We start from the raw sequence: 12,115 nt of genomic DNA, 5'->3' as shown, positions 1-12,115 counted from the left end.
TAAAAAAATAAATAAAAATTATTACTTGAAAAACTAACATTTAAAAAAAATTTTAAAAAATCCTATTTATAAAATAATATGAAAGAGTGGGAGAGAAAAAACTCCAAAATGAGATAACTCAAAAAATAAGCTTTTACAAGGTTTAAAAAAATCTACAAAAATTTCTCCTCCTAATTAAACAACTCCTAAACAAGATTAATCCCCTTCTAATCTCTCCTCTCTCCTCCCTTCTCCCTTCCTAAACTTAACTCTTAAACATAGCCTAAGTTACACATGAAGTCATTAATTTAACAAAATTTTATTTATTAGCTAAATAGATAATTAAGATTTTTTCAATCATCAGAGTGATTCTTAAATAAATTAAGTAAATGCATCAAACCCACACCTTATATGGCTAGATAGTTTCTTACATTTAACTTTTTTGTAACATGACTTGTGCATTTTTTGGAAAAAAAAAAATTTCCCTTAATCAAATTACACATATTGAGGGAGGGTGATAAATTGATATCGAATCTCAAATTTAATAAAATTATAACTTCAATAATATTTTAGAAATGTTAAATTTTTATATTATGATTATTATATCATGTAAATCGATCAGGACAAATATCAAATTTAATAAAATAATATTTTAATCATTTTATTTTTATTGATCTAACTGTTATATTAAAAAATCTTATGAAAAAATAAGTTTTATGTCATTGTTTTATTTCAATATGCAACATATCATTTAAATTTTAAGTTATTTTTTTTATCATTAAATTTAAACAATTAAAACAAATTAGATCCCTTTTTTCTCACACTTTTTAAAATACGATTAAACTCTCAAATAAATAATATTTTAATGGTAAATGGAAAATATGTAATCAATAATAGTGGTGCCCATTTCCTACTTCAAGGCTATCAATGGAGGATATGGGCGACTATACAACATTTAATTAGCTAAGAAATGACAAAATTATTTAGTTTTATGTCTATGTCAAAGTTATAACTATTATTTCCCTTTCAGAACAATAAATAGAAAATTAACAATATTACTTTCTAAAGGTTTTAAGTTTTTGTTTACATAACATTATCATCTTATATTTAATATGACCGGACATATTATCTATCTTTAAATGGACGTTTTACATCGGATAATGTCATTAATATCAAATAGTATATATCGTATTTATAAAATTTTTCTGTCTAAATATGTATGAAATATAAATTATTAAAGTAAATTGCACTGTATTACATCGAAGTAGTAATGTAATAATTAAATCATTTATTGTTGACATCATAAATGAGGAAATTTTTCATGTTCCAACAAAAGATATAATTTCAATCCTTGAAATAAATGATGCATTCTAAAAAATAAAAAAAAATTATAAACAGTTAAAAGTGTTAAAATTATGCCTAAAAATATTATTCTTTTGAAAATATAAAAATATAATAAAAATTATATTTATTAATTTTATTGTAAGAATGAAAGTTGATAAAACTATTAAAACCAAAATGTAATTAATATATAATAAGATTAAGATAATAAACTATTTCTCTTTGTAAAAAAAAAAGAAGGAATAATAGGCTATTTTGGGACCGATTAGTTAATAATTCGTTTTATTAATGTTCTAATCTTATTCCGCACCAGATAATAATAAGAAATCCTGCTCTTACTTTTACCAAAAACAATTCCACACTTTATTTATTTGATTTTAGAAAAATGGTAGTGTTAGTATTTTTTTAATAATTTTTTATTTGGTTAAAATTTATATTGGTTTCATATAGAAAGCTCACTTCCTTTTTTTATTTTTTTACCAGAATGGGTTAATTCCCCCAATAATTTCCAGTATAATGCAACTTAAAAAATATTATCAAAATAGAACTTACGTTATGTTGTTCTTTTCTTTTCATAAATATTTTGAGGTGGTTTTTTTTATAGTAATTATTAAACGGCCACAATTTTTTCATGATGAAATAAAATGAAAAATGGGGGACAACTTACACCTTTTCAATGTTTTAAAAAAAGTTACACTAATTTAATAAAATTTAAAAGAAATTGCCACGTTTTTGTCATTGCTATATCACTTAATAAGTTCTTAATATGCGAAAAAAATTGTCCCGCTGTATGATTTTTTATTTTTCAGAACTGATTTGGCATGATTTCTTACTTAGTTCTTATATGATGTTAGTTTTGAAAAAAATCCAAATTATATTTAAAAGAATGTAAATATTTATTGTGAAAATTGATATTATTATATAAATATGACTACGTAACATTAAAAGAATCTGAATACGATAATGCCTATTTAAATTAGAAATTTTTATGATATAATAGTAATTGTTGTACGTGTAATGGATAAAAACTATGAAATTATGAACAGGATAATCTTTTTATAGATTTTTTCCCATTTAAAATCTATTTTGTAAACTTCTGATCTCACTTTCAAGTTAAGCTACTGAATACTCAAGAGTCTCTTTGAAATAGCGTTCTACAAACATAACATAATTTATGATATTTAATATAAGATTTAAATTAACTGTGCACAGATTATAAAACACATATAACACAATTTTTTTAATTTTAATTAAAGGGTTTTCGAAAATATATAAACAGAACGTAAATATTGCGTAAGATATATGAAATGTATAAAAAATATATTTTTTCCTCTTTAGGAGAAAAACCAAAATACAAGTCAAGGACCTTTTTGCCATTCTCTTATTTATTATAACCTTAACTAAATTATTATTTAATAACCTGCCTTGCCCCCCTTCAAATTACCCAACCATCCTACTACGTGCCACTTTCCCAAACAAAAAAAACAATAAGTATTATAATTGATTAACTAGTAATTATAGTTAAAAGTGATTTTACTAATTGTTGTCTTAAATTAATAATTTAAATATGACAAATTTTATTTTATTTTGCTGATGACAAAATATTTTTTCATTGAAAGCAAAAAATAAAATAAAATTAAATGTTATATATATTTTAATATATTTTATACTTTTTAAAATAAAAAATTCTTGAATAATTTCTTTGAAGAAAGTATAGGTAATAAAACCGATTAAAAGAATAGGACTTGTGCTTTGGAAATGTCTTCTCATTTCTTTTCAACCTCTCAGGAGAGTTTCTGCTTTTCCAAATTTAATTTAATATATTTCACACATAAAACTTTTTATATTTTAAATTTAATTTTCATTTTTTCCTTCTCTATTCTTTCTTCTTCTTTTGACTAGTTGTACTTTTACAGGCTCTCTCTCTCTAAAACTCTTTATCTCTCCTCTGTCTCCTCCACCCCCCGCTTCGGCGACGCCGCCGGAACCCACATTCTTCGCCGGAAATCCTCGAAATACCTTATTCTAACCCTTCTAACCAAGGCCTTTCGACCGGGTTACTGCGGACGGGGTTGAAGTCGCTGCATGAGTTGAAGAAGCTGTGTCTTTGACTTAGAATTGTGAATGGGGTTACTGGGTTTTGGGTTTCTGTGAAGAGGAACAGATCCGCGAAGGTTTTTGGCATTCTATAGCGCGAATAAGAAGTGGGTTTTGATTTTCAGAGAGAGAAAGTGAAGAGAGAAAGAAAGAGAGAGAGAGTGAGTGAGGTTGTGGATTATGATGTACGGAACTTTGTGCATCGATCGCAGAGGGTGGTGGTGTTTCGGTGAATCTCTCACATGGAATGGCAGATCTTGTTAGCTACAGGAATGCCGACCGTGACATCGACCGAGTGAGTTACTTGTTTTTATCTTAAAGTTGAGATTTTTTAGTCAAATTTTGATGCTTCTTTCTGTTTCTGGTCAAAATTTGGAACTCGGTTTTATGGTACAAGTTTTTTTTATCCTTTTTTTAGGGTGGCTGGGAATGTTAAGAGATGTTTATGATCAGGTGCTTGTTGTGTGTTTCTTTGTTGGAACTGATTGGGAAATTTGAGGGGTGTGAGGGTATGGGAGTGAGGGCATAGTGAATGAATTTAAGTCTATTTTGTGTTGGGATATTAGAATAAGGATAAGATTTTGATTGAAAATTTCACTTTGTTCTACTGAAGTTTTTTATTTTTTACCCTTCTGAAGAGCTGTGGTTGATTAAATCGGGTTCATTTGATTAATAGATTGTTGCTTTATCAACTGTTTTCGATTGAGGTGTCTTGAAATGAAGATACGGCATGCCTGTCTGTATTTGTATCGAATGGACTAATGTACCATGATGTATTGTGTTAGCACAGGCTGCTAAGTGTTAATAGGATGGTGTTTTAGTGATAAAATTTGATGCAGCACCTTATGCTAAATGTCTGCTTAAGCTTTCCTGAAGTTTGCCTTGTTACTTTTTCATTCTGCAGGCCTTGATTGCTTTGAAAAAGGGTGCTCAACTGCTTAAATATGGTCGTAAGGGAAAACCTAAGTTTTGTCCATTTAGACTTTCCAATGTAAGTTAAATGAAGTCCTTTTCAGGAAAGTGTTAGTGGATTCTCTATTCTCTACATCACTAGCTTTATTAACTTTTTGGTTGGGCTAACTTCAACTGTTTATGTGCTCAATTTCAATTACTCTGTGAAAGATAGGTACTTTTGCATGTTATCTGATGCTATATGAAAAATATGGTATTGAAAGAATTTCCCTGTTATTACATAGTAAACCTATTTTTATGTGCTCTGGATAGCAGAGATGTAGTATTTGAAACCATTAACTAAACACAAAAGTTTTATTGAAAATTTTGTTTATATTAACAGTCATTGATACACGTAGTTGTCCCTACATAGTATGATAATGTTATTGTCCTACTAATGATATCAAATGCGATTGGAGTTAGATTTCTGTAAGTGGGCCTTACAAGTTACAAGGCACCATTCCGTTCTTCTGTAGGAGTAAGGTTTGTCATACTGCTGTGCTTTGTGTTTCCATGTCCTTAATTTTGTCAGCTGGGAGTGACTATTAAGATGTGATCTCTGACCAAACTTTAATGTATTGACAATACAGCCTGCTCCTAATCTTTTCATCCCATTTTCTTTCTTCTTTTTTCGCGCCCGCACGGAGGGGGGGGGGGTGTTGCGCTAGCCTTGTTTACTGCATTGGAATTAGATAGCTACAACTTCATGTATCTTTATTTATTTTATTAGTATGACATATAAAAAGTGCGCTTTTTGGCTAAAATCAACACTTTCCTGATTTCTTTGGCTCATCAGTTTCTCTGCTTCTCAGTGCAAGGTTGCAGGTCATTGTTTGTTATTTATTACTATTACTATATATAATATAGAGATTTAGCACAGATTTTTGGTTTCTTAAGTAACAGGTTCAAGAGTTTATGAGGTATGAAAAAGTTTGTTGGTTTTTTATACTACATTCTGGGTTTACCATAATCAGTAGTAAAGTGGCATAATGTCCTCAGTGTGGTGCTAACTAATAGTGATAGCTTTAATGTTAGGCACTTATGTTTCTTAGTGTGATTGTTAATAGGTATTATGCTTATTTTCTGTTGCTTCCTTGGTTGTAGACTAAAAACTTAATGCTGCTCGTGTATACATTATGCTTAGATTTTGACACTTGTTTGAGTTATTTCTAATTGTACTCATTAGAACATCTGAAAATCACAGGATGAATTATCTTTAATCTGGATTTCAAGTAGTGGAGAAAGAAGTTTGAAGCTATCATCCGTCTCAAGAATTATTCCTGGACAAAGAACTGTGAGATTTCTATACTACTGTTTTATATCATACTAATGTTTTGGCATGCTTTGTGATTAACTCAGTGATCTTAAAAAATTGTTCTGTAAACATTTTCTTCTCTGCTATTTGATTAATTTGCCTTATCTTCTGTCAGGCTGTTTTCCAACGATATCTACGTCCTGAGAAGGACTATCTGTCTTTTTCACTTATTTATAACAACGGCAAGCGATCCCTTGATCTGGTTGGTTATAGATACTGAAAATCCATGGATAACTGCATCATTATTTTGTTTCTATTTTGTACACTTCTCATTATTATGTAATGTTTTCTTTTTGTTTGTGCTTCAGATTTGCAAGGATAAAGTTGAGGCAGAGGTGTGGATTGCTGGTCTCAAGGGATTGATATCTTCTGGTCAAGGTGGGCGTTCCAAAATTGATGGATGGAGTGATGGAGGCCTATATCTTGATGTAAAAACACCTACTTCTTGTTGTTGTAATAATTTCATTTTACTTGTGTCATGTGTCTTGTACTATGAGGTATAGACTGGGAAAGATGATAGATCTTACTCTTGAGCCAGTAGTGATGTGTTTCATCATTTAATTGGAACAAATGTTTTGAATGAATCATAAGAACTTAGTGTTTTTCTCACTTTCTGCTTCCTTAGAAGAGTAATTATTGTTTCCTCTGAGGAAATCTAATCTTATCCTTAAAGGATTTATAACCAAGTGCCACTCACTCACTATTGCTCTTCTATGGTCCCAATTTAAGAATAGTTGATTGTGGTGTTTGCCTACTTAATTTTTCTATGGTGATGTCATTTATTTGGAAATTATGGACTGCATATATAAGTTTGCCAATTTTTTTCTATTTCTCACAATTATGGTTGAGTGACAAAGTGAGATAAGGCTTGGTTGTTGTTGTATGGTTGAGTGACAAAATACATGTAAATATGCATATAATTCTTTCTGGCTCATTTACTTTCAGGATAGTAGAGAATTGACATCAAATAGTCCTAGTGAAAGTTCAGTTAGTGCTTCACGTGACATCAGTTCTCCTGACGTTTCTGTTAGTCAGCCAAACACGTCTCCAAATTCCTTTCAGTCAGAGAATACCTTAAATTTTGAAAGGTCACATGCACTATCAAATCCATTAAATATGCAAGTGAAAGGATCTAGTTCAGATGTTTTTCGTGTTAGTGTCTCAAGTGCCCCCAGCACATCCAGTCATGGGTCTGCACCTGATGATTATGATGCTCTTGGGGATGTATACATATGGGGGGAGGTTATCTGTGAGAATACTGTGAAAGTTGGTGCTGATAAAAATGCCAGTTATTTTAGTCCTAGGGCAGATATTCTCCTCCCCAGGCCACTGGAGTCCAATGTGGTCTTAGATGTGCTTCAAATAGCATGTGGTGTAAAGCATGCTGCTCTGGTGACAAGGCAAGGTGAACTTTTTACTTGGGGTGAAGAATCCGGAGGAAGGCTTGGCCATGGTGTTGGGAAGAATGTGGTTCAACCTCGTCTAGTTGAAGCATTGGTTTCTACAACTGTTGATTTTGTTGCCTGTGGAGAATTCCATTCCTGTGCTGTTACCATGGCTGGGGAACTATATACATGGGGTGATGGTACACATAATGCTGGCCTTCTTGGTCATGGCACTGATGTTAGTCATTGGATACCAAAGAGAATTTCAGGTCCACTAGAGGGCCTTCAAGTTGCTATAGTCACTTGTGGTCCATGGCACACAGCCCTGATAACTTCAACCGGGCAGCTCTTTACATTTGGTGATGGAACATTTGGTGTCCTGGGCCATGGAGACCGGGAAAGTGTTTCATATCCTAGGGAAGTAGAATCCTTGTCTGGGTTGAGGACAATAGCTGTTGCATGTGGAGTGTGGCACACTGCAGCTGTTGTAGAGGTTATTGTGACACAATCAAGTGCAAGTTTATCGTCTGGTAAGTTGTTTACTTGGGGTGATGGAGATAAAAATCGCCTTGGACATGGAGACAAGGAGGCCCGGCTTGAACCAACTTGTGTCCCTTCACTTATTGATTATAATTTCCATAGAATTGCTTGTGGGCACAGTTTGACAGTAGGTCTGACTACGTCTGGACATGTTTTTACAATGGGAAGCACTGTTTATGGTCAACTTGGGAATCCCCAGTCTGATGGAAAGCTGCCCTGTTTGGTTGAAGACAAGCTTGCAGGAGAATCTGTTGAAGAAATTGCTTGTGGGGCTTATCATGTTACTGTTTTAACATCCAAAAATGAAGTTTACACTTGGGGAAAGGGTGCAAATGGGAGATTGGGTCATGGAGATGTTGAGGATCGAAAAACACCAACTTTGGTTGAAGCCTTGAAGGATAGACATGTGAAATATATTGCATGTGGTTCAAACTACTCTGCTGCTATATGCCTTCATAAGTGGGTATCTGGTGCTGAGCAGTCTCAATGCTCTGCTTGTAGACAGGCATTTGGGTTCACTAGAAAGAGGCACAACTGTTATAATTGTGGACTCGTGCACTGCCATGCATGTAGTTCTAGGAAAGCATTAAGAGCTGCCCTGGCTCCTAATCCTGGGAAGCCATATCGTGTTTGTGATTCTTGTTATGTAAAATTGAACAAGGTTGCAGAATCTGGCAATAATAATCGGAGGAATGCCATGCCTCGTTTGTCAGGTGAAAACAAGGACAGATTAGAAAAGTCTGAGCTAAGATTGTCAAAGACAGCCGTTCCTTCTAATATGGATTTGATTAAGCAGTTAGATAGTAAGGCAGCCAAACAGGGGAAGAAGGCTGATACATTCTCGCTGGCTCGTGCCTCACAAGCACCATCTTTGCTACAGCTCAAAGATGTTGTCTTGTCTACTGCTATTGATCTGAAGCGAACAGCTCCAAGACCTGTTCTTACATCATCTGGAGTGAGTTCCAGGTCTGTGTCCCCTTTCTCTAGAAGACCAAGCCCACCTCGTTCAGCTACACCTATTCCAACAACATCAGGACTTTCCTTCTCAAAAAGCATTGCTGATAGTTTAAAGAAAACAAACGAACTTTTGAATCAAGAAGTGCTGAAGTTACGTGCTCAGGTATATTATGCTTCCCCCATTTTTCTCGTGTAAATCAAGTAGCAGAAGTTATAGCATACCTTTCCTTCTTTTTAATTGTTTCCCCCTACTTTAGGTTTGAGTCTGGCAAATAAACCATGTAAAACATGAGCATTATTACGCTAGAAATGTTAATTTCATGTCTTTATGGTTATATATTTTTATGGTATCAAGAGAGATCTAACATAAACTTCATTAGGTTGAGACCTTGAGTCAGAGATGTGAACTGCAAGAATTAGAGCTTCAAAGGTCAGCAAAAAAGACTCAGGAAGCTATGGCACTAGCTGCTGACGAATCTGCCAAATCTAAGGCTGCAAAAGAAGTTATAAAGTCACTCACAGCACAGGTTAAATTTTTTGTTAATTTAATTTTCTTGGAGCCAAATGTCATTTTAAAGTTTATTTTCATGTGCCTGTGATGATTTATGTTTGTAGCTATATGTAATGCAGTGTTTATTTGTTTTTTTCTTGTTTTCATTTGAATAAAATGAATACCTAGATTAAACCATCTATCATATTAGAATCTATTACATAAAATTTCTAATTGTAACAGGATATCTACAATTGGTTTTTGAGCAACATAATCTTATTGCATGAAAATTTATTATTGGATTAAATGAGGCGCGTTTTTTTTCTCCCTTCCCTTCCTGTTGGTCGTTTCATTTTAAATTCTGTTCAGATTTGGTTTTGGTTTCTTATTATATTATACTTTACATTGTTTCATTTGGTGGGAGGAGGGACTAGGGAGTAACATGCACACTCAGGTTACCTTGCCCTTGTCTTCTTTAAAGTGAAAAATTCCATACATTTCCTTCTGGTTTTTTGTTCAGAACTCATGCTTATTGGCCTGTCACATTATTTCAGCTCAAGGATCTGGCTGAGAGGCTTCCTCCTGGTGTCTATGATGCCGAGAACATCAGACCAGCTTACCTGCCAAATGGTCAGGAGCCAAATGGCATCCACTATCCAGACTTAAATGGGGAACGCTACACCAGAGCCGAGTCAATTAGTGGCTCTAGTTTGGCTTCCATAGGATTTGAAGCCTCTCTGATGAATAGAACTGAGGGTACTTTGCATGGAAGCTATGGAACTAATCTGAACCAGCAAATTCGGGGGGTAGTTACCTCAAATGGCACAGATGATTACCCTGATGTTAAATTACCAAATGGCAGTGGTGCAATTCAGACAGGCAGCAGTATTATGTCAGATACTGTTGATGGTAGGGATTCTGGGAATTTCCAAGACGATGAGAACGGTTTGAGATCAAGGAATGCAGCATCGCCTGCTAATAACAGTCAAATTGAGGCAGAATGGATTGAACAATACGAACCTGGTGTCTATATAACACTGGTCGCCCTGCGTGATGGAACAAGAGACCTGAAGCGAGTGCGTTTCAGGTAAGAAGATTGCTCCTTATTTTGTGCTTATGTTAATCTAATTCTATCAGTATACATGACTGCCAACTGTAGACAGCCTCCAATAGTTTGCCAATGATAATTGTCAATATAGTGGTTGGGATTAGGTGGGTTAAAAAAAGTTTGGAATTTAAAGATGGTTATAACTCTTGGTCAATTGCTTTGTGAATAGTTCTATTACTTATGCCAACTCTGCATGTGGGTATCTTTAACTAGGTCCATGCATCATTATTACTGTTTTAAACTAATATGTTTAAGTCAACTTGCAGTCCTAGTCTTGCATGTGTAATATGTTTGGCGGAAAATGTGTTTGCAGCCGGAGAAGATTTGGTGAGCACCAAGCAGAGACTTGGTGGTCAGAGAACCGCGATAAGGTATACGAAAGGTACAATGTTCGTAGCACTGACAAGTCTGCCAGCCAGGCGGCCCATAGGGCTGAGGGTGCCAGTTCACCTGTTTTATAATCTTAGGGAAGTAGGTGGAGGGAAGTTCTCCATTAACACTTTTTGTTGCAGTGAGCTTTGTAGGAAATCAGAAATGAATATGAAGGAACCAGGCACCCTTTTTGAGTTTTGTTGTCTATCCTTTTTCTATCTTCAATCTTTTTGTTCTCTCACCTTTTCTCTATGTTAAATGTCTTCCATTTTTATTTGGGCAGGTGCCCTTTACATATCTGTTGTATTGTAGTGTATATAAAATCATCAATTGAGATAACCTTCCTTTTTTCTTGGTTTTTTGTCCCTGTGCACCCTTTTTCTTACCTCAATATGTATACCTCAGGAATAAAATGTATGCGTGGTGATATTTGTTGTAAATTATTATTTAATTACTGCAAGGAGTACTTCTTGTGCTCAATGTGAAACAATGTTCCCAGTTATGAAAAGCACTTGTAGGCTTGTAGCTATCATCGCCAAGAGAAAACATGTGTAAGCACTGCTCTTACTAATAGATGTGAAAGTTTGCACTGAACCATGTTCAAACTCTAAATTAACAATGCAAGTTTGTTTCAAATTTCAATCGCATTACTGCTAGCCATGTACATATAACGTAATAAGTAAGAATTTATGATTTGTAAAACAGGAAATAAACTGTTTCATATTGCAAATTAAGGGTAATGTTTAAAAGAGGTTTCGAAAATTGTTTATGATTTTTATAAGTTCTTTTTAGTTTATTTTGATAATTCTTTTGGTATAATTTCCTAGATTAAAAAACTGTTGACATCAAGTTTCAAACGGATAGACTTACATTATTTACTTTTTTAATTAAATATAAGATTAATTAATATAATTATCTCTTCAAAAAATTTTAAGTAAATTAATTTTATAAAGTTTTATATAAAAATAAAATTAAAGATACTTCACTGTTATTTTATTTTGACGAGTAATATATTTTTTAAAATATAAAAAATATTAATTTTTAAATAATATTATTATAAATGTTTAAATTATGTGAAATTTGATATACATAGTTAAAACAAATAATATAAGATCATTCAATAATTAGATTAATTAATCTTATATTTTATAAAAAATCATTAAATGGTATAACTATGTAATAAATACTATCATCATCGAATTCTGACTCAATTATTAAAACAAGTTATTTTGAACTTATTTTTAAAAAATATTAATAAATTTATAACATAAGTTATCATATTAAAAAATTATTGACAAGGTAACCTTCAATGCCGTTTTATTTTCTTTACTTATGCCTTTGAGAAGAAAAAGGCTTGACAAATTTCAAGTGCAGAAGTTTCCTCTGAAGTTTTGAAGATGCATAGAGTTTTGAATAAACTATGGCATCACTTTGAAATATTGTAGATGTCAAGTGCTAACTGAGTTAACTAAGAATCCCTTGGTAATATTATTGTTATAAATAATTTTTATTTTATTTTATTTTACCGTTTATCTGTATAAATCATTTTAATTATTAAATCAAAAAGTATTAAATTTTTT

The 12,115-nt window shown here is 32.8% G+C and overlaps 1 protein-coding gene across 4 annotated transcripts; it reads left to right on the top strand.

Moving 5' to 3' along the window:
• The first annotated feature begins 3,198 nt into the window (after positions 1-3,198).
• LOC113870795 (PH, RCC1 and FYVE domains-containing protein 1-like) lies at positions 3,199-11,125 on the top strand. 4 transcript variants are annotated; one of them, XM_027507256.1, is made up of 9 exons: positions 3,199-3,712; positions 4,322-4,408; positions 5,573-5,662; positions 5,799-5,885; positions 5,992-6,111; positions 6,629-8,728; positions 8,946-9,092; positions 9,610-10,142; positions 10,477-11,125. In XM_027507256.1, the coding sequence occupies exons 1-9, from the start codon at positions 3,665-3,667 to the stop codon at positions 10,622-10,624; spliced, it is 3,360 nt and encodes a 1,119-aa protein (XP_027363057.1). In that variant the 5' UTR covers positions 3,199-3,664; the 3' UTR covers positions 10,625-11,125. The 4 variants fall into 4 exon arrangements, with proteins under 4 accessions (XP_027363057.1, XP_027363059.1, XP_027363061.1 ...); XM_027507258.1 differs by having other exon boundaries at positions 3,228-3,712; positions 5,992-6,067; positions 6,639-8,728; XM_027507260.1 differs by having other exon boundaries at positions 3,228-3,712; positions 5,992-6,067; positions 6,639-8,728; positions 8,952-9,092; positions 10,477-10,767.
• The last annotated feature ends 990 nt before the right edge of the window (positions 11,126-12,115 follow it).

The sequence above is a fragment of the Abrus precatorius genome, unplaced genomic scaffold (assembly GCF_003935025.1).
Source record: "Abrus precatorius isolate BTA unplaced genomic scaffold, Abrus_2018 Scaffold7, whole genome shotgun sequence".
Classification (NCBI taxonomy): Eukaryota; Viridiplantae; Streptophyta; class Magnoliopsida; order Fabales; family Fabaceae; genus Abrus; species Abrus precatorius.
Note: the sequence above shows the minus strand (reverse complement) of the source record. Positions and strands in the feature narration are given on the sequence as shown.